This window comes from Schistocerca gregaria, chromosome 2 (assembly GCF_023897955.1).
Source record: "Schistocerca gregaria isolate iqSchGreg1 chromosome 2, iqSchGreg1.2, whole genome shotgun sequence".
NCBI classification, from domain to species: domain Eukaryota; kingdom Metazoa; phylum Arthropoda; class Insecta; order Orthoptera; family Acrididae; genus Schistocerca; species Schistocerca gregaria.
Genome location: NC_064921.1, coordinates 152,046,069 through 152,070,758, shown reverse-complemented (window position 1 = coordinate 152,070,758; position 24,690 = coordinate 152,046,069). Strand labels below are relative to the sequence as shown.

Here is a 24,690-nt window from a genome sequence, read left to right as displayed (position 1 = left end):
CATCTGATTGGAGCAATAATCCGGTGTATGTGGAGGGGATAAGTGGGAGGCATGGGTTGGGAAGGGGGAGGGATAACAGGGTAGAAGTGAGGTAAGGTGTTAGTGCTGCCTGTGAGACAATGGTGGGGATGGAATATGAATGTTAGGTGCATGATTGAGACACTGTGCTTGGGCGGGAGGGGGGGGGGGGGGCACAAAAGGGAGAGGGGACATGTAGAGAAGGGTAATAGACTAGTGGGTGTGTTGGTGGAGTCAGGGCATGTATGGTACTCTAGTGGGAGCAGGGAAGGGGATTTGTAGGTGGAGGACAGACTAGCAAAGGTTGTGGGAATGAAGGATATGTTGTTCAGAGAGTTCCCACCTGCTCAGTTCAGATAAGCTGGTGTCATTAGGGAGAATCCAGATGACACAAGCTGTGAAGCACGTCCTGTTGAGCAGCTTGCACAGCAACTGGGTAGTCGAGCTATGTCTTGGCCACAGTTTGTCAGTGACCATTTGTGCAGATGGACGGCTTGTTAGTTGACATTCCCACATAGAAAGCAGCACAGTGATTGCAGCCACTGTGGGCTGTAGAAGGGGTGGGAAGGATAGTGGGTAGGATTATCCACATTTTCAGGGGACGGCAGGAGGAAGTCGCAAGGCTGGCTGAGAACGCGATTCAGTTGCTCCAGTCCTGGGACTAACTGTGCGAAGGGGTGTGCTCCATTGTTGCTGGACAGTGGACATGAGGGGGGTGCTATGGTGGAGACACAAAGCATGGGAAATTGGTTTTTGTACAAGGTCGGGAGGGTAATTTTGGTCCATGAAGGCCTCAGTGAGATCCTTGGCATATCTGGAGAGAAGCTGCTTGTCACTACAGATGTGTCAGATGTGGGTGGCTAGATATTTCTCGGTATGGAACAGGTGTCAGCTGTCGAAGTGGAGAAATTGTTGGTGTTTCGTTGGTTTGATGTGGACGGAGGTACTGATGTAGTCATACTTTAGGTAGAAGTCAGTATTACTCGTCCTTTGCAGTCGTCACCTATAAACAAATCCGTAGTACAGCAATGGGTACTCTTATCACAGCATCCTATGCCAACTTCTTCATGAGCCATCTAGAGGAATCCTTTCTAACCATTCAGAATCCCAAGTCCCTCACATGATTCAGATTCATTGACGACATCTTCCTGATCCGGTCAGAAGTTGAGGACACCCTACCCACTTTCCTCGAGAACTTCAACACTTTCTCCCCATTCTCTTCATTGACTGTGCAGTACATGGTGGAGAGTAGCCTGTACCACTATAGTCATTTCCTTTCCTGTTCCACTTGCAAATAGAGAGAGGGTAAAAGATTGTCTGTATGCTTCCATATGTGCCCCAATTTCTCTTATCTTATCTTTGTGGTCCTTGCGCACAGTGCGTGTTGGTGGCATTGGGATCGTGGCAGTAAGCTTCAAATGCCGGTTCTCTACAGTATCTCAAAAGTGTTTCTCAAAGAGAACATTGTCTTCCCTCCAGGGGTTCCCATTTGAGTTCCTGAAGCATCTGTGTAACACTTATATATTGTTTGAACTGACCAGTAACAAATCTATCAGCCTGCATATGAATTGATTCGATGTCCTCTTTCAATCCAACGTGGTACGAATCCCAAACACTTGAGCAGTACTCAAGAATAGGTTGCATCAACGTCCTAATACGCAGTCTCCTTTACAGGTGAACCACTCACTCCTAAAATTCTCCTAATAAGCCGAAGTTGACCATTCACCTTTCCTACTGCAGTTCTCACACGCTTTTCCATTTCATATCACTTTGCAGTATTACAGCCAGATATTTAAATGACTTAATTACGTCAAGTGGGACACTAGTTATACTGTATCTGAACATTGCAGGTTTGTTTTTCCTACTCGTGCTCATTAACTTACATTTTTCCACATTTAGAGTTAGCTGCCATTCATCAGACCAACTAGAAATACACCGCAGCATCAGCAAACAACTGCAGATTGCTGCCCACCCTGTCCTTCCTTTATGTTACCTCCACGTCAAGGATGACAACATCAGTACCTCCACCCATATCATACAAACCAATCACCAACAATCTCTCCACTTTGACAGCTGCCGCCCGTTCCATACCAAGAAGGGTCTTACGCACAGCTTAGCCACCTGTGTTAGTCACATCTGCAGTTTTAGCAGTTGCTCTCCAGATATGCCAAGGGTTTCATTGAGACTTATCTTGTCCCCTCCACGCTCTCACAGGCAGTATTAACACCTTTCCTCACTCCTACCCTGCTACCCTCTCCTCCTCAACCCAGGCCACCTCCTTACTCCCACCACCCACACCGAATTGCTGTCATGCCAGATGCAGTTCCAGTCTGCATTCAGTATTTTAGCTGCCACACTGTTTGTTGTTGTCCACAAAATGAATCAGCTGATTAATATATTTGTCAGATATTTTTCTAGTTACCTTATAAAACATTTTAGTATCTTTTGTGTGTTAGTACTACCTATGCAGTTCTTTTTTTTATGTTGCCTTCCAGGAGGTGCACATTTGTTTCTTAACTTAATGTGATTTACAGTTCTTACACTTTTCCTTATGCAGTTTTCCTCTAGCCTCAATTCCTGTCAAAGGTCACGTGCTCTTCCAAGTCTGTACTAATGTAGTGTTCTCCTGTCTTACATATGTTTCTGTTTTACTCATTACTGAGTGCTACAGCATTTTCCTGTTTTGCTACAGGTTCTGTTTGGACTTGAAATGTCTAGTGTTTTACCACCCAGATATCTGTTGACTGAATACCTTTGAATTATTATCTGTTTATTTGTCTGCTATGTTTTTTTGTATCTGCCTTGTGTCTCATACGGGCATGTCATTTGTGTGACAGTTTCCATTTTCCTTCTGTGAGTCTGACTGTTGACATGTACTAGAGGTAACAATTTCTAATAATCCCTGTGTGTACTGTCATAGACCCAGGGGATACTATAAATTTTTGTCGCAAGGGATTCTCTAAATTTGTATTGCAAAATCTGCATCCAAATACAGAATTTTGAAGACATTCTCTGATAATATATTTTATACTTTTGTTGCAGGCAGTACATCAGAGAGTGTTCTACAGAAATTTCGCAAAAGCTTTGCCTTTAAATTTCACAAGAAGAGTGGCAGTAAAGATGGCCTTGAGCTTGGCTCTAGTAAAGATGGTGAAGGTGACGTTGAAGAGGAGAATTGTGCTGATGATGAATTAGCTACATCACAGTCACACGAACAACTACCACAAGAACCCACAAAGGAGGAAGCAGGATCAGATCCTAAGTTCAAGTAAGCTAATTGCTGTGTGTTCCTAAAAACAAATGTATGTTTGTTACATTTCCTACAGATGGTCACAACCTATATAATATTGTTACTACTACTATTCTAGTTGATGTTGTTCATGATGAATTTGAGATATAATTCTCAGTGTTGAGGGCATTGTTGTCTCCTCCCTGGTGCTGTCATGAGGCTGTTGTAAGAAAGTTATTGCAGCAATTTGATTATTTGACTAATTCAAAGATGTGAAAGTTTATATTGTTACTGGTGTTTCCTGTCATATAGACACTGAGGAATATGAAAGTTATTGTGCTTACAAGAGTTAATTTATTGATTATTTTTGTTTTATTTCATTTTTTCTCCCACAGCACCAGTGCTTTTTGTTTTATTTCATTTTTTCTCCCACAGCACCAGTGCTTTTTGTTTTATTTCATTTTTTCTCCCACAGCACCAGTGCTTGTGCACTCTGGAGACAGCCATTGACTCTTCAATCTTACATCATGCAGTGGGTATAATTTGTCCCAATTTCTTCTACCTCCATTGTTTCATTCTTTCCCACAACTTATTTTCTTACTATTCATATTAATAATTTTCATTGCTTCAATTAAAACTTCTTCAATTTTAGTGGTATTAGGAACGATAATGTAAGAATTTTGATTTACCTGATTACAGCCATTAAACTCTATCTATTTGTTCTGCATTATCTTTTCCTCTAATACCCGAACACTTCTCTCCATTTTGAATATGTCCTTTCTATTATATTACATAATTTTTATCTCAGTTTTACCCTCCCTGACTCTTCCCCATTACTATCTCATATTTTACCAACTTTTCATGTACCTTTCATTTGTATCCTTTAATGACCTGAGAATTTAACTTTCATTTGTGAGTTACTGATTATTGGCAACATTATTTTGTAATGTAACTCTTGACGTATATGACAACAATTGATTTTGGAGCCACATAAGGAAAAATGAAGAAGGGCATAGAATTGTAATTTTTTTAAAAATTGTGGGTGCCTTATAATTGCCTGTGGGTTCTCGGGCTCCAGGTCCATTTCCTATTGTATGGTGAGTGTAGTGCAGTGTAACGTGCACTTGGTGATTCGTGATTCACATGAAAGTAAGGGTGGCTTTTTAATTTATGATGACCACCACCTTCATTGCTATGGTCCTGTTGAGAAGTTCTCCTGCCACCTTTTAGTTGGTCAACCACCCTAGAGTGGTAGGGTAGCATGGATTTTGGGATCATCTTCTAGTTCATTCATTGTAGATGTTTTCACCACTAGTTTTGTTAAGTCTGAATAAATGTGTGTTGTGTGGATCCATATCTAACTATGCATGTTTTGTGGATAAAAATTGGAATATTCCAGCTTCGGTTGTTTCTGACTACTTTTGGTTGCAAAATAGTACTTTACTGACTTTCTCACAGTGTTGTGCTTTAAGGTAAGGAGTGCGATAGTGTGAAAATTGTCCAATCTGAAATGTGATGTGTTGTTGCTGTCAAAGCCTGTTGATACCACATTCCAGTGACAACAGTTCAAAGCCTGTTCCTATGAGAACTTGTATTCATGGTGATAACACAATGATATAGAGTGGCACAGAGTGGTACAGTCAACAGTAATGACACAATTTCTGGAGGCCTTAAAAGCTTATAACCTACAGAGTTTTGAGGAAACTGAAAATCCTAACTGAACTTTTGGGTGATTAAACAAAGTCATCATCCTGTTACATGGAACACATGTAAACTGCTATAATCTGTAAACAAAATAGTCCGATATACTGTATCATGAAAATATTGCTTGTTTGTAGGTTTGGCCCTCTGGTATGGAGATCGAGCAAAGAACGCAAGAAAGGAAAAAAGGCAGCCAGAAATGCAAAGTGCAACAGTGGCGACAGCGGCATACAAATTGAGGTAAAACTTTAGCTCTTAAAGAATCAATAGAAGTGCGTTCCCATGCTGGAATGAGCAGAGTGGAAGGATTGCCCATTGAATGTGTAGTGAACTACATGCTACCAAAGATATTTCCTGTACCTGACAAAATTTGTAGCACGTTACATAAATTTTGATTTAGGGCTTGTGCAACTGAGCAAGGTGGCACGGTGGTTAACACAAAATGCTACCAATAGCTTACTAAAGGCGTGTTTACACTGATTTTGAAACACGTTCTGCGACATTGTTCATGGCTATTACTGGACTGCTGATGTTTGCAACATGTTGTCGACCTCTTGGCAACACAAAATCAGTAGTCTATGGCTGTGTCAGTACTGATCAAAGGAACATTGTTCCTGACCTGCTACCACTAAATGCTGCTATACAGTGATGGTGTTTGTTGTTGCTGTGTCTGTAGTGCTGGTATTGTCTTTACGTGAGTTTCTTTATGAAATGGAGTGGGCAAGAAGCAAAATTTGAGAATCTGTCACTCTGTCTGAAGCAGAGGAGTGCCTCTGACACATTCAGAGTCATAGTTATAAAAATATTAAAACAGAAGAATGACTCCCTACAAAATGCTATATTGCTTCACATTACCATCAGTGATGTAAACAAAAAATTAAGTCTCTCATTTCTTAGTACTGCAGCAGTGACAACAACAACAACAACAACAATGAGAGGATTTGTTATTTGACTTCGGAAGAATTTGCTGTAGGCGAATTACATGAGCTGTCATCATATGAAAGGGTGGGGGGACAATGCTTTCTACAAGACGGGGATGGGTGCACATAGGAGGCAGCAGTCAGTAGAAAATGTGGATGTGGCAGGGGGTATTGAAAATGATAACTACTATTAATTTAAATATATAAATAAAAATAAATAATTTGCCAGTTAAATATATCTTCTTTATCTGGGGTCAGTGAACTATGTGTGAAATATACTGTATTTAAAAGCCTAAATTAGGCTCCTAATTTTTAAAATTTACTGGGGCAGGGGGTCAGACCCCCTTCTATATTTGGCATGTGAACTGATAGTCTCTTCTCTAGGTCGACAGCTGTGCTCTGATGCAGTCAGAGGGTTCAGTGAGATTTGGAGGGGTAATTTCAGCCACGAGGATCGTCCCTATGAGTGTATGAAGGTGAATGTGCAAATTTGTAATTCATACAGCCTTGTCAGAGAGTCGTCTCGTCAGCATTTTGTTGAAACATGCACTCTTCATCCCTCAAAGCAGCATTAGAGGAAAATTGAGTACAGAATAAAAATTACAACCCGAAGGTGCAGACACAATGTTAGCATTCTTCCGAGACAACCAAGCACTAGCTTTTCCACGAGTACTTCAATGAACATTTATTATTTCTGCTTAAAATTCTAAACTTCCTTTTTTTTCACTCATTTGTGAAGTGGTTTTCAGGTTAATGGATGACAGTGTGAACACTTTCTACTCAACAGAATGCTTTTGACAGCCTTATGCTATGAAATATTTAATGTGTAGAACCAGTGAACACAATAGCTGGACTAGCTACCACTTTCATTTCAACAGTTTTGTTAATTTTTATTAATAGCACAATAAACAACATACGTAGTTTTCTATGATTAAATTAATAATAAATTTAGTTTTCGTTAGAGGATACATCTGGTTACAGATGCTGCCTGGCTCGGCTCATGTTACTGGAGGTGACAGCTCTGAATCACACGATACTGATCACCTTGTTGATGATGAGCCCCTAGATGAAATGGATAGCCCGCCAGCTGTAAGTAAAGAACGTCTTATTTAGTTACTTGCTAAATGTTGTGCCACATAGGGTGGTAACAAATTATTGAATAATATAATCAAGCTATATTGTTTTGCTGGCATGATGGAACATCCATACTTCTTTTTTCTCAAGCATCACAAAGAGGGAAAGTTGAAGTTTTCGTCTTGGCATTTGACTGCTTGTAATATTCAGCAGGAAAAGTGTTTCTTGTTGTTGGAGCTGATGATGACATTACCAAATAATAATATCTGGTTTGTGCTTAATATATAATGAAGAAATATTGTTGTGGTTTACTAGACATTAAGACAGGTTTTTGGTCATATTACTCTTCCTACGGTGTCACCGAGAATGAGAGACACACACTTTCACAACTAAGGGAGCATATTCATCAAAGAAAAGATTATGTGTAACAAATTGACTCATTGGCTAATTCTACGACTCATACTGAAGGCAAGGAAGAGAAGGGGCTCATTTTCCAAAAACATTGGACCTGTCATAGTGGCATACAAACATGTAACTGTATTTAAATACATTTTGTGAATACCTGTAGTGGAATGTGATTTGCATATTCACTATTCACAGTGAAATTGGTGATTAATGTCACAAACCAATCTTATAAGTGGAACAAGAAACAAACCAACAAAATAAGTCACACAAATTTTGCTGTCAAAAAAGTAGTATAAAGAAATCTAATTGTTTAAGATAGAACAAGTAAAACCAGGCTGTGTGATTCAAGTAAAAATTATGTAATTGTAGTTGTTCAAGCTTTGAAATAGGTTCTATATCAAGAAGTAGGAAAATATAGTGAGTAGAAAGAAAGGGATGAAATTTAAAGTTTTAAAACATGGTAGATGAAGAGAGGAAGTAAAAGTTGTTTCAAGTTTAATGGAAAATAAAACTGTATTAATTGATATAGAAATTCTGGTAGTAATATTTATTTTTATTTGGTTTTGTATTGAAAACATTTTTTTCTGTAGAAGTGAAACTCGGAATTCATTGGTTCAGTGAAAATTAGAGATGTAATTTCATCAAACTGAATTTGGTGTCCATAATAAATGTTAAATATACTGTTCCCTGTGAATAAGTTGCACATTATGATGATATAGCTACACACAGAACTTGAGAAGATGGCTATGCACATTACTGTTGAGGTAAATCAGATGGGCTAAAGTATGAAGATGCTTGAATGAATTTACAGTCTACGAAAATGCTTGTAAATCCAATTTTTAGGCCACTCTATGTGAACACTGAGGCAATCCTTATATGTTGATTCTTCTGATACGTTCACAGTTACATATAACACAGTTAACTTAACAGGTAACTGAACAAGCTTCAAAAATAATTTCTAGGTAGCAGTTTACACTATTGAGGATTGAAGCAGTGTAAGTTCCACATCCCTTTGTTATCAAGGGAAACTTTTTTTAACTTTTTTTTTGTAGGCAGACATACTAAATAGGCTAATGGTGCCCATTATCACATCATAATACTTTCCTCTGTCTTCTCCACAGACCCACGGTTGACAGAAAATTTGTCTATTCTGATCCCCATCTTGACCAAAACAGAGTTTAAAAAATCTCTGAAAGACATCTTTTTACAGTTATCTGTCAGAGCTAAAAATGAGCACTTGGGTTGGCCATCATGGTACTGATTTTTACTAGTTGCGTACATAGGAAAAATTACTTCATGAGACTTCTGAAGGAAAAGAAAAAAGAACAAAATTCCATGTGTGTTAATAGTCTTTCGTTCTGTTTCTTTTCTCTCTTTTTAAGTTTTTGTATCATGCTGAAATTCTAATGAAAGAAGGTTTAAATAATTTTGTGTCAGTTCAGTTTTAGGTGTAGATTAATGCATTTTTCATTAGATATTCCTCTGCAGCAGCGAAGTTAAATTCAATGTCCAGCTTTAGTAATTTAGGTTTTAGTGATTTTCATGAACTGTATCAGATAAGTATTGAAATAGGTTATAAAAGAACAGGGCTGATATTTACTCTAATAGGAGTATTTTACTAATTATTCTACTGTAGCAAGGCTTTCATTAATTATGATTATATTTTTTTAATTCCCATCTGTCATTTTCTTATAGCATTGATTTTTTGTGAGAAGACTAATATTTTGTAAAGGCATATTTTTCTATTCTGCATTGTAAAGAAAATATGGCAGTTCTTGTACATGTCAGATGTAGATTAATGTAAACCAATGCAAAATTATTTCTCTTCATTTAGGTAAGAAGAAGAGTAACAAGTAGTGAAAAGTCATCTCGACCACAGTCAGAAGTTATTCAGCAACTCCTCATAGATAAGTTTAAGGTGAGCTGTCACTTTTCGTTTGAATAAATCTTTGTAATGTATAGACTCGAATACTTTTCAGTGTCTGCACCAGGGAACATAAATAAAAGACAATCAGTTTATTTATTTCATTGTCATTACTGTAAGCAAAATGAAATCCGTGAAGGGATCTTTACACTTTCAGGGAGAATGAAGAAAACACTAAATAATAAATGATATATTACACCCATAATGCATTTCATGTCACTTGCATCTAAACTGATAGATATTGATTACTAAAATAACAAAATGTCTTGCAACAAGGCAAAGGCTGTAAGGTCAAATTTCTCACTACATATTTACCTGGTATTAGCTGAATTGTGTGTTATTCCCCTGCCATTTATAGTTGCTTTGGTCTTTGACAGGACTCACAAATCCAAACAGCACATAAGTTAAGAGATAAGGCAGGAAATAAAACAGGATGTGGCGTAATCATCATACGAGGTGGAAATAAGGCATGACAACTGCCTCCATTCTGTCATTTTTGAGACTTCCTTAGTGAAATATTGTGTATTGGCTAGTTTCCATGTGCATTATGTTTGCATAAAAGTTTGAATACAGTTGTGAAATTCAACAATAATATGAGGACACTAATAGGTAGTTTTTTAAACCATGCTTTTAAACATACTTTTATTTCTCCATAATCTTTGTATTTTGGCAGAGAAATTATATCACAAATGTTAATCCAAAAGAACTATTGCTTCATTTAATGGAATTTTCAGTTTTCATATGTTGTATTTAGCAAAGGTGGGATCTAACTGCTAGTTACAGAACACACACAAATCTAGCAACAATGATGTAAATAACAAGAATTAAATCCCAAAGTGCATGAAGCCTTTTGAGAAAATTCATTGAGTGCATGTGTTTTCAGTTGGTGTTGTAATCATTAGTGATAGAAACAAATGTGTCTGGTGCCACAGCATCACTGTAGGATTAGGGATGGAAAAAAGCTGTGTGTAAATTAAAATGAGGGAAATAATTTCAAAAACTCTAGTTCATTTCTTGATAAGAACATTTTTTTATATATTTCTATAAAACACTTTTTTAGTTCACAGGAAATTAAAATATTTCCTAATTGTTCTTTGTGTATAAAAATGAAACTGTAATGTATACTCTTTATTGTCCAATTTTTTGTGGATTATATTTTCATATGAAGAATCATACGACATCAACGGGCATCAGATTTATTTTAGATAACCTCATTAAAGATGAGGAATGTATTTGATATAACAAAATTTCAAAGCAGTTGTGTCCATATTCAGTGCAAGGTTATTGAAAGTATGTCCTAGCAGAGAGTTATCATACTCTTGTGTTCGTTCATCACTGTTTTGCATAATTTTTATCATAAGTGAAAAAGACAATCACTCATTTCCAGACGTATTCATTAGAAAAATTCTTGAATATTGTAATTGTATGTACGTTTGGGAGATGACACAGGCAATGGGAGATGGCACAGGTTTCAGAATTCCGTTCTTCATAAAATTTCTTGCTTGTTCTTTACATTTGCTAAAATAAACAAAACAAAAATCAAGAAATGAGGGTTGTAGAAGTGGACTTATTACTGTAACATTTTTAGTGCAATCATATGTTTGAAAAGTGGTAGACTGTTTTCTAAAAATACTTTTTATGTGTGTCTAATAGTGAGGACACAGGCAATCGCTAATTCATTTAAATAAATGTATATGGTGTGCCAGAGAAAAATGAAGAGATTAATGATTTCAGAATTACGAATTGCACCTTTGGTTATTTGTATGTCAAAAAAAGTACTTAATCTTCAAGGGTTTTTGAAGGTTTTCTGGATAACTTGAGTTCATGAAAATACTAGTGTCACATTCACTCTTAGGGTGAAACGTGGGTCTTGTCATAGAAGATACCAGAAATTGAAGACCTTTCTTTACCTACATTATTGTTTCACTCTCTGAAGGCATTTGTCGCAATCTTTATGTACTTTTGTTTAAAAATGTGTATCATTTGCGTAGATTTATATTAAGACAACAACATTATTACCTATGGAGTTTAAATTGTATTCCTTGATTTGGTTTTTGTAACAGTTACTTTTAGTCTGATGTGTTACTATCAGTATGTGACAGAATTCTCCAGTAAGACTTATTTCTATTCCTGTGTTTGTAGGCAGATCTACAGACACGTGCAGCACAGCAGGGACGGCACCAACACGTCAGACGGGCGCACTCCGATCTTGGTGGTCAGCGCCTCTTTCAGTGGGACGTGCGCTCTAGCTATCGACGTATGTTTTCCACACCTTCACCCATCAAGATGAGGCCCCCACGAGCTAGTCCACCTCATCCTCGTCCGGCAAATCTAGAGCAGCCAGTACAATTACGGAAGTACGTCTATTCTGTGCCTTTAAAATTGCAATACACTGTGTGATTGATGATGGCGACTTTGCGAAGTGCTGACAGAGCAAAAAACAGATCAACATAATTCCTCCATCTTAGGAATAAGACTTTCAGTTTTCCCTCTGTTTTGCAGGTATGAAGAAATTAATTTTATTGAAGGAAAATTCAATAAATAAATTACGGGTCAGCATTGTTAGTCAGGAGGCTTGGTGCTCACTGCAGGTGGATCCCATTCATCCAGGAGTCCAAGTGACCTGCCCATCGTTTTTAACCTTCCCCGACCTGTAGATAACTGATATGGAAACGTTGTGTGCGCTATTAATGTGCATGATGCACATTTGTGAAAGAAAATACACAAAACTATAGCAAATGATTTTCAATCTCTTCATATTTATTGCTACACAATATTCCCTTTCTGATGATCATCTCTTTAACATGCAGGAATCTCTGTATTTTAATCAGATAGAAAGTTACACTAATAAAAAGTCACAAATTTCACAGGTGGCAGACTATCATATTAATTTACACATCCCTGAAAAACATAAAGGCTTCACATGTTAACAATTTGGCATAGAGAGTACCTGATACTTGCAATTTCACTACTGCACCCGGACTGCATAAACAAGTTGAACTGAAAAATACTTAATGACACACACAAATAATAATTTGCAGTTCCACAGACTTAGTAACTTCCATTATGACAGCTTGCTGTGTGCTGACTAAAGCTCTGTACTGCATGGGTAATATAGAAAAGTACAATTCTGTAGAGTATAAGATTGTTACAGCTTAGTTAATAATATAGAAGACAGGGATATTAGAAGGAACAGAGACACAATAGGCAGTGGTGTAAGTTTTTTTTAACAAAGATTAGTGTAACTACAAAACAATGAAAATAATAGGTACTCTTTGATGACGGTGATTTTAGTGTACACAGGGATTCACAAAGGCTGCCAAAATGTTTGAAGAAAGTGAAATTTTTTAATTGGTATTGTTAACCAACTAAAAGTATAATGTAACTGGATAGATAAAAAAACTACTCACCAAGTGGCAGCAGGGCACATACATATAAAAAAAGATTTTACATATGTAAGTTTTTGGAGCCAGTGGCTCCTTCTTCTCACAGAAGGATTGAAGGGGGAGGAAGAGTGAAGGAAAAGGACTGGAGAGGTTTAGGAAAAGGGTTAGAGTTTGGAAAACTCACTCAGAACCCCAGGTCAGGAGAGAATTACTGAACGTGATTAGAAGGAAAGACTGATTGTTAGGGATTGCACCGTAAGAGATTTGAAAACCTGAAATCTTGAATGTGGAAGTCAGGCTAATATGTAAGACAGAAATCACTGCTAAAACATCATGTACGAGTCGATTAGAGTGAAAAGAGAAGTGCATTATGTAATGGTGGGAGGGAGATGGCGAAAAATAGACAGGTCATAAAATGAAAGATGTAGAAAACTAAAACTGAATGAAGAAAGGAGTAATTACTGTGAAGATATGCTGAGACAGAAAAAATAATGAACCGTATTTACTCGAATCTAAGCCGCACTTTATTCCGGTTTTTGTAATCCAAAAAACCACCTGCGGCTTAGAATTGAGTGCAAAGTAAGCGGAAATTCTGAAAAATGTTGGTAGGTGCCACCCCAACTAACTTCTGCTGTCAAATATATGTAGCGCTACACAGGCATGCTTTGCAGGCACAAAGATAAATACTGGCGCCAAAACCTCTGCATCAGTAAATAAATTTAAAAAAAAAGGTGGAAAACAAGCTTTTTTCTCCGCCCCGAATTTCGACCACTGCATTTTCATACATTATCCAAAGAAGTAAATACAAATTCCACATTGTTCATCTTCAAATGTACCAGCATTTCAATGTACTACGAAAATCCGACTGGCAAGACTGTTTGGGATGTTTGTCAATATGGCCAACTCTACGTTCTGAATTTTTTCCTACCTGTGAGAGGAGATGGTTACTAATAGGAACTTTTATGCATTGTGAATCACATGCAGTAGGCCTATTCTCTTCACCATAAAAATAATACGAATATAAACATTTTGCCATGTATTCTTTTTTGTGTTTGCTGCTATCTCATTTAAATCCTGTCTGCCTAATAAACTACGAAACTAGAGTGAGACAACAGCAAATGCAGAAGAATATACGTATCATGTCATGTTTATATTCGTATTATTCTTATGCATAATAGTGAGACAGTCAGAAATGAAGCATGGTAATTGACTAGATTTTTAAATCTAAGATGACTCTAATTTCTGTGCAGAATGTAATGTACTAAAGAGACGCCTGCAAAGATTTTCAAACGGAGAAAAATTTTCGCTAAACTCTCGTTCAGAACATCTTCTATCATACGCAATCTATTATTTGGTTCTTGTTGATCATTATCAAAGAAAGCAGCAATGTAAGTACCAACAAATAGCAGTCTCTTGCCATTGTTTCACCAATGAGACGATTCCTCTCTCTCTCTCTCTCTCTCTCTCTTTTTAAAAAAAAATTATTTTAAGTGCCAGTAGCACGCACAAAAGCAAGCCATGCCGCGAGCGGCGACAGGCCGTAAACACTCATTATCAGAATGTGACAAACAATGCATGCCACATTAAAATAATGCATTGTCAGCTTAGAGTGACGTAAACACCTATAACAAAGAGAACGGCACTTATCAGATCAAATAAAAATAAGCAATAGATTCAAACCAGACGAAGCACGTAAAAAGGAAGGGTACCCGTATAAATACGGATGGAGCACCTGACCCATAGCAATGGCTACCTGGTAAAGCTTAACTGCTAACCTTATGACTCAAACCAAACTACTGTAGCTGTATCATCATTCATTCAACTTAAATTGTGTCTCATATTACAATGGACCAACTTTGTTTCAATTTGGAGGTGTGCCTAAAACTTTTTTCTCCACTTGAATTTCGAGTCTCAGATCTCAGGTGCGGCTTAGATGCGGGAACATTTTTTTTCCTTGATTTCGAGTCTCATTTTTCAGGTGTGGCTTAAGACTCGAGTACGGCTTAGATCCAAGTAAATATGGTAAACTGAGGCCATGTGGGTGGCAGTAATTTCGACCTTCAGAGTTCTGAGAAACTGGAGTGTTGGGAAGAATCCAGATAGTGCTGTGATGAAACGGGCATTGAGGTCATGATTGTCATGTTGTAGAACAAGCTCTGCAACAGGATAATGTGTGTTGCTAGTATATACCCTCTGCCTATGCCCATTCACCCTAAGCGATAATTTGGTGGTAGTCATGCTGACATAAAAGACCGAACAGTGTGAGCATATAAGCTGGTTTATGACGTGTCGTTTCACTTATGGCTCTCCCTTTGCTAGTATTTCTTTCCCAGTTACAGGGCTGATATAGGAAGTGGTAGGAGGGTGGATAGGACAAGTCTTGCAGCAGGGACGATCACAGGGGTAGGAGCCATAGGGTAGGGAGATGAGTGCAGAAGGAGCATAGCACCTGACAAGGACATTGTGGAGATTTGGAGGGCAACAAAAAGGTATTCTAGGTGTGGTGGGCAAAATCCCAGAATGAATCTCATTTCAGGAGACAATTTTAGGAAATTATGGATAATACTGAGTGACAGGTGGTGTGCTATGAAGTTTTTTTTAGTGTGATCAGCAGTACCAGGACTGGATGTGACAGCCCTGGACATCTGCTTTTGACCTAGGGTTGTGGGGGTAATTACATCTAGTGGAGTCTGAGGTGAGAATGGTAGTGTATTGATGTAAAAAGTCTGCCTCCAGACAAATATGTGAATCTATACGAAAAAGATGTCGTCAGTGTATCTAAACCAAAGCAGGGGCTGAAAGTGACCCATGAAAAAGTTGGCATAGGAAGGAGCTATCCTTGTTCCCATTACTGTACTCCTGTTTTGTTGTATGTGTGACTCTCAAAGGTGAAGTGAAAAGTATAAAGCTGGTTAAGGTTAGCAGGAAGGGTGTCATAGGTTTGGAATCAGATGGTTGCTGACTGAGGAAATGTTCAGCAGCAGACAAACCATGTACCTGGGGGATGTTCGTATAGAGGAAGGTAGTATCAATGGTGACAAGCAAGGGGTGTGGTGGGTACGGGATGGGCACAGATTTCAGACAATCTAGGAAATGGTTAGTGTCTTTAATATAGGATCAAAGTCTTTTTACTATGGGTTGCAGGTGTTGATCAACTAAGGCAGATATATGTTTGGTGGATGCTTGAAGCCAGCAGCTATAGGGTGGCCAGGATTGATGGGTTTGTGGATCTTAGGAAGAAGGCAAAAGGTGGGGTGCATGGTTTTGTTGGGGCAACAAGTTCTACGTATTAAAGTGTTTGCCTTGTGAGAGGTTTCAGATTTTAAGGGGGTACTGCAGGTCAGTTTGAATCAGTGGGATGGGATCTTGATGGCAGATGCTGTATGTAGAGATGTTAGACAGCTGGCGTAGACCTTCACTAACATACTCTGTCAGTCAAGCACTACAATGGTAGGTCCTTTGTCTGCTGGGAAGATAATGATAGAGTGATCAAATTTTAGGTAACACAAAGCCTGGAATTCTGCAGAGGACAGCTTATTGTCATGTTGTGGGATGATTTTGAGATAGTGGTGGTGAATCAGGTCGGGATTGTGGTCAGAACTGTTCAAGGAAGGTTTCAGTGTCAGGTTTGCTGTTGTATAGGTTTTGGCATTGGGTTGCAAAGTGATGTTTCCAGTTGACATTACATGTGAAGAAAAGTAGGTGCTTCACATGGTTAAATGCAGGTTTCTGGCTGAAAGTGTTTCTTGAAAATTTGTTCTTCAGACCTGCCTGAAACATGGGCCATTTTCTGGAGAGAAATTCTCACCCACTCATTACCTATTGTAAACCACTGTCTGTTCTTAAAATTTTTGTATGAATTTTTCTGTTTTTTTTTCAATTTTTTTCCTATCTTTTCTTCCATTTTTCTGTCTTTTCCACACTGCTTCTCTTTTTTACCACTCCCACAATTTCTGAGACTCCAAACCATTCTCTTTTTGTTGTGATGAATCCCATCACATATTACACCCTTTCTTTTCAAAAACATGCTTTTGCACTATCAAAACTAATGTCCCACTTTCTGTTTCTTGAAACCTGCTTGTCCTTTGAAGTTATTCCCAAAAGCTTAACAATGAAAGTTCTTATTTCTGGATGTAATCTTACTGTACACCAAGATCTTTAACAGGTTCAAATACAGCAATATTTTACACGTACCCAACTAATCTGAGACCTATATGTCTCATCTAGCAATTTCCACTCCATCACACTTTTCTCCTTCTACAAAATCATACAGTTATCTGCTGCTCATGTTTCCTTGGTGGTATCATCCGCCAAGCCAACTTCGAACTGCAACAAAATGCCAGACATCACCTCAAAAAGCCATCTCACCTTCTCCTAAACAGTGGTTTTTCCCTTCCTGTTCCTCTGCAGCTATCTAAACAGCCACACTATCATCTCCCACTTCTCCCCTGAAAACTGGGCTTGACCTTCACGTTAACATCCCACAGCCTTCACCACTGCCTTCCCGACCAATAATAATTCATAATCACAAGAACTAGTCACAACAGTACAGTGTTTGGAACCTCTTGTGTGAAGCACTCTCCCCTCCTGAATTATCTGTATTATACAAGGATCTGACTTGAGCCATAACCTGCATTTAATCTTGCTGCTTTGTTGAAGGACCCTTGAACAGTTCTGCCTGTGATCCTAACCTGATACCTTCCAAGCCTTCCAAGAGTTCCCCACATCCAGCATTGCTTCACAACCCTTCCTCAGGTCCCCACAACATGACTCCAACCTGTCCTCTGCAGAACTCCAGGCTTTGCGTTACCAAAAAGCTGATGGCTCTTATCATTATCCTCTCAGCAGACAAATAATCTACCGTTGTGGTGCTTGACTGACAGGAGTATGTTAGTGAAGGTCTACGCCAGCCATCTAACATCTCCACATACAGCAGCTGCCATCAAGATCCCACCCCGTTGATACAAACTGACCTGCAGTCCCTCCTTAAAACCTCAAGCCTCTCAGGTGGACAAACACCTTAATACACCTCTGGAAATGGAAAAAAGAACACATTGACACCGGTGTGTCAGACCCACCATACTTGCTCCGGACACTGCGAGAGGGCTGTACAAGCAATGATCACTTGCACGGCACAGCGGACACACCAGGAACTGCGGTGTTGGCCGTCGAATGGCGCTAGCTGCGCAGCATTTGTGCACCGCCGCCGTCAGTGACAGCCAGTTTGCCGTGGCATACGGAGCTCCATCGCAGTCTTTAACACTGGTAGCATGCCGCAACAGCGTGGACGTGAACCGTATGTGCAGTTGACGGACTTAGAGCGAGGGCATATAGTGGGCATGCGGGAGGCCGGGTGGACGTACCGCCGAATTGCTCAACACGTGGGGCGTGAGGTCTCCACAGTACATCGATGTTGTCGCCAGTGGTCGGCGGAAGGTGCACGTGCCCGTCGACCTGGGACCGGACCGCAGTGACGCATGGATGCACGCCAAGACCGTAGGATCCTACGCAGTGCCGTAGGGGACCGCATCGCCACTTCCCAGCAAATTAGGGACACTGTTGCTCTTGGGGTATCGGCGAGTACCATTCGCAACCGTATCCATGAAGCTGGACTACGGTCCCGCACACCGTTAGGCCGTCTTCCGCTCACGCCCCAACATCGTGCAGCCCGCCTCCAGTGGTGTCGCGACAGGCGTGAATGGAGGGACGAATGGAGACGTGTCGTCTTCAGCGATGAGAGTCGCTTCTGCCTTGGTGCCAATGATGGTCGTATGCGTGTTTGGTGCCGTGCAGGTGAGCGCCACAATCAGGACTGCATACGACCGAGGCACACAGGGCCAAGACCCGGCATCATGGTGTGGGGAGCGATCTCCTACACTGGCCGTACACCTCTGGTGATCGTCGAGGGGACACTGAATAGTGCACGGTACATCCAAACCGTCATCGAACCCATCGTTCTACCATTCCAAGACCGGCAAGGGAACTTGCTGTTCCAACAGGACAATGCACGCCCGCATGTATCCCGTGCAACCCAACGTGCTCTAGAAGGTGTACGTCAACTATCCTGGCCAGCAAGATCTCCGGATCTGTCCCCCATTGAGCATGTTTGGGACTGGATGAAGCATCGTCTCACGCGGTCTCCACGTCCAGCACGAACGCTGGTTCAACTGAGGCGCCAGGTGGAAATGGCATGGCAAGCCATTCCACAGGACTACATCCAGCATCTCTACGATCGTCTCCATGGGAGAATAGCAGCCTGCATTGCTGCGAAAGGTGGATATACACTGTACTAGTGCCGACATTGTGCATGCTCTGTTGCCTGTGTCTATGTGCCTGTGGTTCTGTCAGTGTTATCATGTGATGTATCTGACCCCAGGAATGTGTCAATAAAGTTTCCCCTTCCTGGGACAATGAATTCACGGTGTTCTTATTTCAGTTTCCAGGTGTGTACATAGAACTTCTTGCCCTAACCGACATAGTTGCTGGCTTCTAGCACCCACCGAACGTATACCTGCCTTAGTTGTTCAACACCTGCAACCCATAGTAAAAAGACTTTGATCCTATATTAAAGACACTAACCATTTCCTAGTGTGTCTGAAATCTGTGCCCATCCCGTTCCCACCATACCCCTTACTTGTCACCATTGATGCTACCTCCCTCTATACGAACATACCCCAGGTACATGGTTTGTCTGCTGCTAAAAATTTCCTCAGTCAGCAACCACCTGATTCCAAACCTATGACACTCTTCCTGCTCACCTTAATCAGCTTTATACCTATCAACAGCTACCTCACCTTTTACAAACAGTACGGGGGCACGGGTCATGGGAACCAGGATGGCTCCTTCCTATGCCAACTTTTTCATGGGTCACTTTCCTGTGATCCATAAGTCTTCAGTCCCTGCTTCAGTTTAGGTACATTGATGACATCTTTTTCCATATGGACTCATAATGGGGCTGACCTGTTAAAATTTGTGAAATAAAAATCTTCTGCCAATTAAATTGCACATGATCCTATTCTGAATCACATGCCACTTTCGTTGATGTTAGTCTTATCTTCACTGAAGGCCAGCTTCATACTTGTGTCCACATTAAACCTACTAACAAACAACAATACTTACATTTTGACAGTTGCCATCCTTTGTGGGATGTTGGTCCAATTCTCACTGAAGCCCAGCTACACACTAACCTCTACATTGGACCTACTAACAAACAACAGTACTTACATTTTGACAGTTGCCATCCTTTCCATGTCAAATGTTCACTGCCATACAGCCTCATCATTCGAGGAAAACTTGTTTGTTCAGATGTAGACTCTTTCCAGCTGTAAACCACTATTCTCACCTCAGCCTCCACAGAATGCAATTAACTCACTAGCCAAGTTAAAAAGCAGATTTCCGGAGCCAGTAGCCAATAGCGGTAAGGCCATGGGCATTAGGGATGTTAGTGTAAAGGGAGGTGACGTCGATAGCGACAAAGAGGGCACTGTGTGGTAAAGGAGCAGGAACTTACCTTACCTTTATTGAACACTACCCTTCCTAACAACCTATGGATTCCAAACCAACAACCTCCTTTTTAGTCACCATGACCAGCTATACCCTCACCCACAATTTTTTCTCCTTTGTACAAACAAATTCTGGGTATGGCTGTGGACACCCTCATGGCACCATCTTATGCCAACCTATTCATGGCCCATCTAGAGGAATTCTTCCTAAACACCCAGAATCCCAAACCCCTTACCTGGTTCAGATTCACAGATGACATCTTCGTGATCTGGATAAACGGTGAGGACTCTCTATCTACATCCCTCCGGAACGTGAACACCTCTGAATGGGGATTCACTTCACCTGGTCCTAGTCAACCCAACAATCCACCTTCCTCTATGTTGATCTCCACCTTAAAGACTGCTACATCAATACCTCTATCAATATCAAACTTACCAAACACCAGAAATATCTGCACTTCGACAGCTGCCACCCATTCCATATCAAGAAGTCTCTTTCTTACAGCCTAGCTGTCAATGGCTGTTATATATACAGTGACAAGTGGTCCCCTCTGAAATATACCCAGGGGTCTCTTTGAGGCATTTACAGACTGTAATTACCCTCCCATCCTTGTACAAAAACAGATCTCCTGTGTCTTATCTTTCCGCTCATCCACCACCTCCCTAAGTTCCACCGTCTGGCCACAGAGGAGCATTCCCCTGTGACTCAGTACCACCCAGGAAAGGAGCAACTGAATTACATTCTCTGCCAGGGTTTCGACTACCTCTTGACATGCCCTTAAGTGAAAAATGTCCTCCTCACTATCCTTTCCACCTCTCCCACAGTGGTATTCCTTCACCCACCGAACCTACACAATATCCCCATCCCTCCCTGCAAAACCCCTGCTCACAACACCTTGCTTCATAGCTCATATCCCTGTTATAGACCTCGATGCATGACCTGTCCCATACATCCTCCCACCACCACCTACTCCAGTCTGGTCACAAGCATCACGTATCTCATCATAGGCAGGGCTACCTGTGAAACCAGTCATATGATTTACAAGCTAAGATGCAACCACTGTGCTACACTCTATGTGGTCATGACAACCGTGAAGCTGTCTGTTCGCACGAATCGGCATTGACAGACTGTGGCCAAGAAACAACTGCAACACCCTGTTCCTGAGCATGCGGCCCAACATGACATTCCTCATTTCAGTGACTGGTTCACAACCTGTGCATTCTGGATCCTACCCACCAACACCAGACACCAGCTTTTCTGAACTGCACAGAACTTTCCTTCCAATATACCCTATGTTCCCGTAACCCTCCTGGCCTCGACCTTTATTAGTCATTGTCCTTACCAGTCTAGCCTCTCCCTGTTCCCATTGCAGTACTACACAGCCCTCTATTCCATCAATGCACCCAGTCTTTTTACTTCTTTTCTGATGCAGGCCCCTCTCTCTCCCGGCATCCGTGTAACCTCCCACCAGCACCTAGCTGCCCCACCCTCTCTCCACCTCGTCCCTACTTGCTCCCACTAGCAGCACTTCACTGTCCCCCACCCGTACCCTGCTATCCTTTCCCTCCTGCCCCAGCCTCCACCTTACCTCCACCCAGTTACCTCTCCCATTATATGCTGCTGCTCGTAGTCTGGTTTCAGCTGCCAGAGACCGTGGTCATGAATGTCTGAGTTGTGTTTGCATGAGTTTGTGTGTTTTTCTGTTTCCTATTGTGAACAAATTTTTCCAACTCTTTTTGTTGTGCCTATCCGCAACTCAGGATCTCCGCTATACGGTGAGTAGCAACTGTCCTCTTCATAATATTGGTACTATTAACAAAATGAGATAAGACAGAAAAAAATATTAACATTATCAGTGGCCTAAGAAGAAACAGGATAGTCCAAGTGCAGTTCTATTTCATAATTTATAAAGAAACTGATATTCTATTTCAGTCTTCCGTGGAAATAATTGTATGCTATTCCACGAATCCCATAACAGTATAGTTCTCTTAGCAGTAAATTATGACTACTGACATCAAATGCCTTTGATAAATCAAAAAACAGGCCACAATTTAATTCACTGTTATATATGAAATTAATGATCAATTTAAAAAAGTTATATATGGCTGTGTGACTGACTTGCTTTTCCTAAAACTGTTTTGCCCATTAACCAATGTTTTTTATTGAGAAAAAGAGAGAATTTTTTATACATCATCCTTTCGATTAATTTTGAAAAATAGGAGAACAGTGATGTAAGTAGGTAATTAATGACATCAGAATGCTCATCCTTCCTGTAAATAGTATTTTTTGTTTTTGTGTTTTAATGGGAAGGCTCCTTTGTTAAATGATACATTAATCATGATGTCAGCAAGCTGAGACTATGTATCTTATACTGTGTTTTATTACTTTGTCTGGATTCCCATCACCACCACTGTAGTGAGTGACTAAATTCAGTTTGATCAGGATTGGAGGGCAAGTACAATGAAATGGATACCATTTTCACACTTTTATTACCCTGTTGAGTATTTATGGACATATTTGAGAAATTTATTTATGTGCAGTGGTCACATTGTGCAAATTCGAGTGTCCTTTAGGCAAATAGGAAGAAAATAAGTTAGAACCAGGTAAAGAGCTTAAGACATCTAATGGATTAGAAGTGTCTTAAACAGATTAGAGCAGCAAAGTGATTGCAAGAGTACCAATGATATTTGACAGATTTGTGTAAAGGTTTGACCTTCAAAACAGAAATTATTGTGTGTCACAAAATATTTACCACTGTTTTAAACGGCGCACCATTGTTGCACACGGCTTCCGAGGGAGAAGGTTGTGGTATCAGTGCATAGTGTGGTCCAAAGCCTCACTAATTAGTACAAGTTTTTGGTCAAATGAGCAACGTGTGTTCCCAATTGAAACGGTTTTCAAATGTAGTGATTGTATCATAGGAATGTAACATGTGTATTGGCGACATGTTGACATTGGTCATAATATTAAGTTCTATCCCAGAAGTCTTTTAGGAGATGTCTTTAGCAGTTAAGAGCAACAGCATCTGCAACTAATCAGTCACCACCTAACAGACTGTGAACAGTTTGTGCATTGGACAGTATTGCATCAGTGACAGGTGCTTTTCAGTGAAGCCCAGTGCAATCACTTCATCAGCATTCACATGTCCTTAACATCTTGAACAGAAGTGTGCGATGGATAATGCATCTGGATAATTATTTCATCCTTGCAAGCTCCAACTGATGTAACAGTTATTGCCCAGAGACCAGGAAGCGAGCCAAGTGATGTATACAGCTTCTGGAGATGATCAGCAGTCAGTCCCATTTTTTTTAATGATTTTAAGATATCTGATGATGAGGTCCTTTTTCATGAATCAGACTGTGTGCGCAATCAAAACTTTCGGTACTGGATGTCAACCAATCCTCATCAAACACATGGAAGGCCAGTTCAAAGTGCCAAAGGCACTCTGTGTCTGTGATGGATGTTACCAGTCCATACTTTTCTGAGAATGGTGCAGATAGTACTGCCAAAGTAATGTAGATATATTGTTATGTTGCAACAGTATGTAATGCAGGAAATACATGAAGAGAATATTCATATGCAGTATCTGCCATTCTGAGACGATGGTACAATCAGTCACACAGCTGGATTATCCTTGACAGCCTTACACAGAATAGTTCCAGTCTGTCTGGTTTTCCAGTTTGGTAATGTCAATTAGCCACCACATTTATCCCATTTATTGACTGCTGACATTTCTCTGGGGGGATTTCTGAACCAACAACTATGGAGAATTTAAAAAAAAACATTCATGCCAAAATCAAACCAATAACAAGTGACTCTCTTTGCAAGGTTATGACAAGTGTGCATGTTCATGCCGAAAATTGCATTGCCTCCTAACGGTGATAATTTATAGCAACTGACTTGTCTAATACAATAGTAAGAAGTGTTCTTTCAAACAATGTAACCAATAATGTATAACTTACATCTTAATGGTCTGTTAAAATGTTCGAAATAGGTTATTGTTTGACATGCTCACTAGTTACAATACATCACATGATGCCCCATGGAATGTGAAAATATAACTAACCAGTTAGCTTTTTTCATTACATATGGTTATATATAAATGATTGGAGAACCTTAAATTTTGTGGTGCTTGCACAATATTGAATTTCGTTCAGGTTGTCAGTGTTAAAACGAACATGAGGTGTCACATATGAATTTTCTGATCAGAGATAAAAGAATCACAATTGTTTTTTACAGCTCAAAACGGCGTTCTGCGAGGCCACAACTCAGGCGATCTCTGAGCCAGCCCCTAGGTTTGAATGAATTATCTCCACTCCTGCGGAGAAAACCTCGTACATCCACCAGTAATGTGTTAAGCGAAGATGAACATGATGCCCGCGCTGGAACTTCTGATGACGAGATGATGTCTGATTCTGAGTCATCTGTTGCATCTCTTTCAGATAGGAAGAAATCATTTGAACAGGTACAGTGTATATAACTTTTACATGTTTCTGCATTTTACTGTTTGCGGTGTAGTTAGAATTAAGT

General features: G+C 40.1%; 1 protein-coding gene across 1 annotated transcript in view; it reads left to right on the top strand.

Annotated features, from left to right (window-relative positions):
• LOC126335681 (spermatogenesis-associated protein 13) overlaps positions 1-24,690 on the top strand; it is a 90,500-nt gene that overhangs the window by 39,613 nt on the left and 26,197 nt on the right. Inside the window, exons 5-10 of the mRNA XM_049999138.1 lie at positions 3,061-3,286; positions 5,086-5,188; positions 6,850-6,957; positions 9,182-9,265; positions 11,414-11,628; positions 24,400-24,625. Of these exons, the coding sequence (XP_049855095.1) occupies positions 3,061-3,286; positions 5,086-5,188; positions 6,850-6,957; positions 9,182-9,265; positions 11,414-11,628; positions 24,400-24,625 (962 nt within the window). The remainder of the gene's footprint in view (positions 1-3,060; positions 3,287-5,085; positions 5,189-6,849; positions 6,958-9,181; positions 9,266-11,413; positions 11,629-24,399; positions 24,626-24,690) is intronic.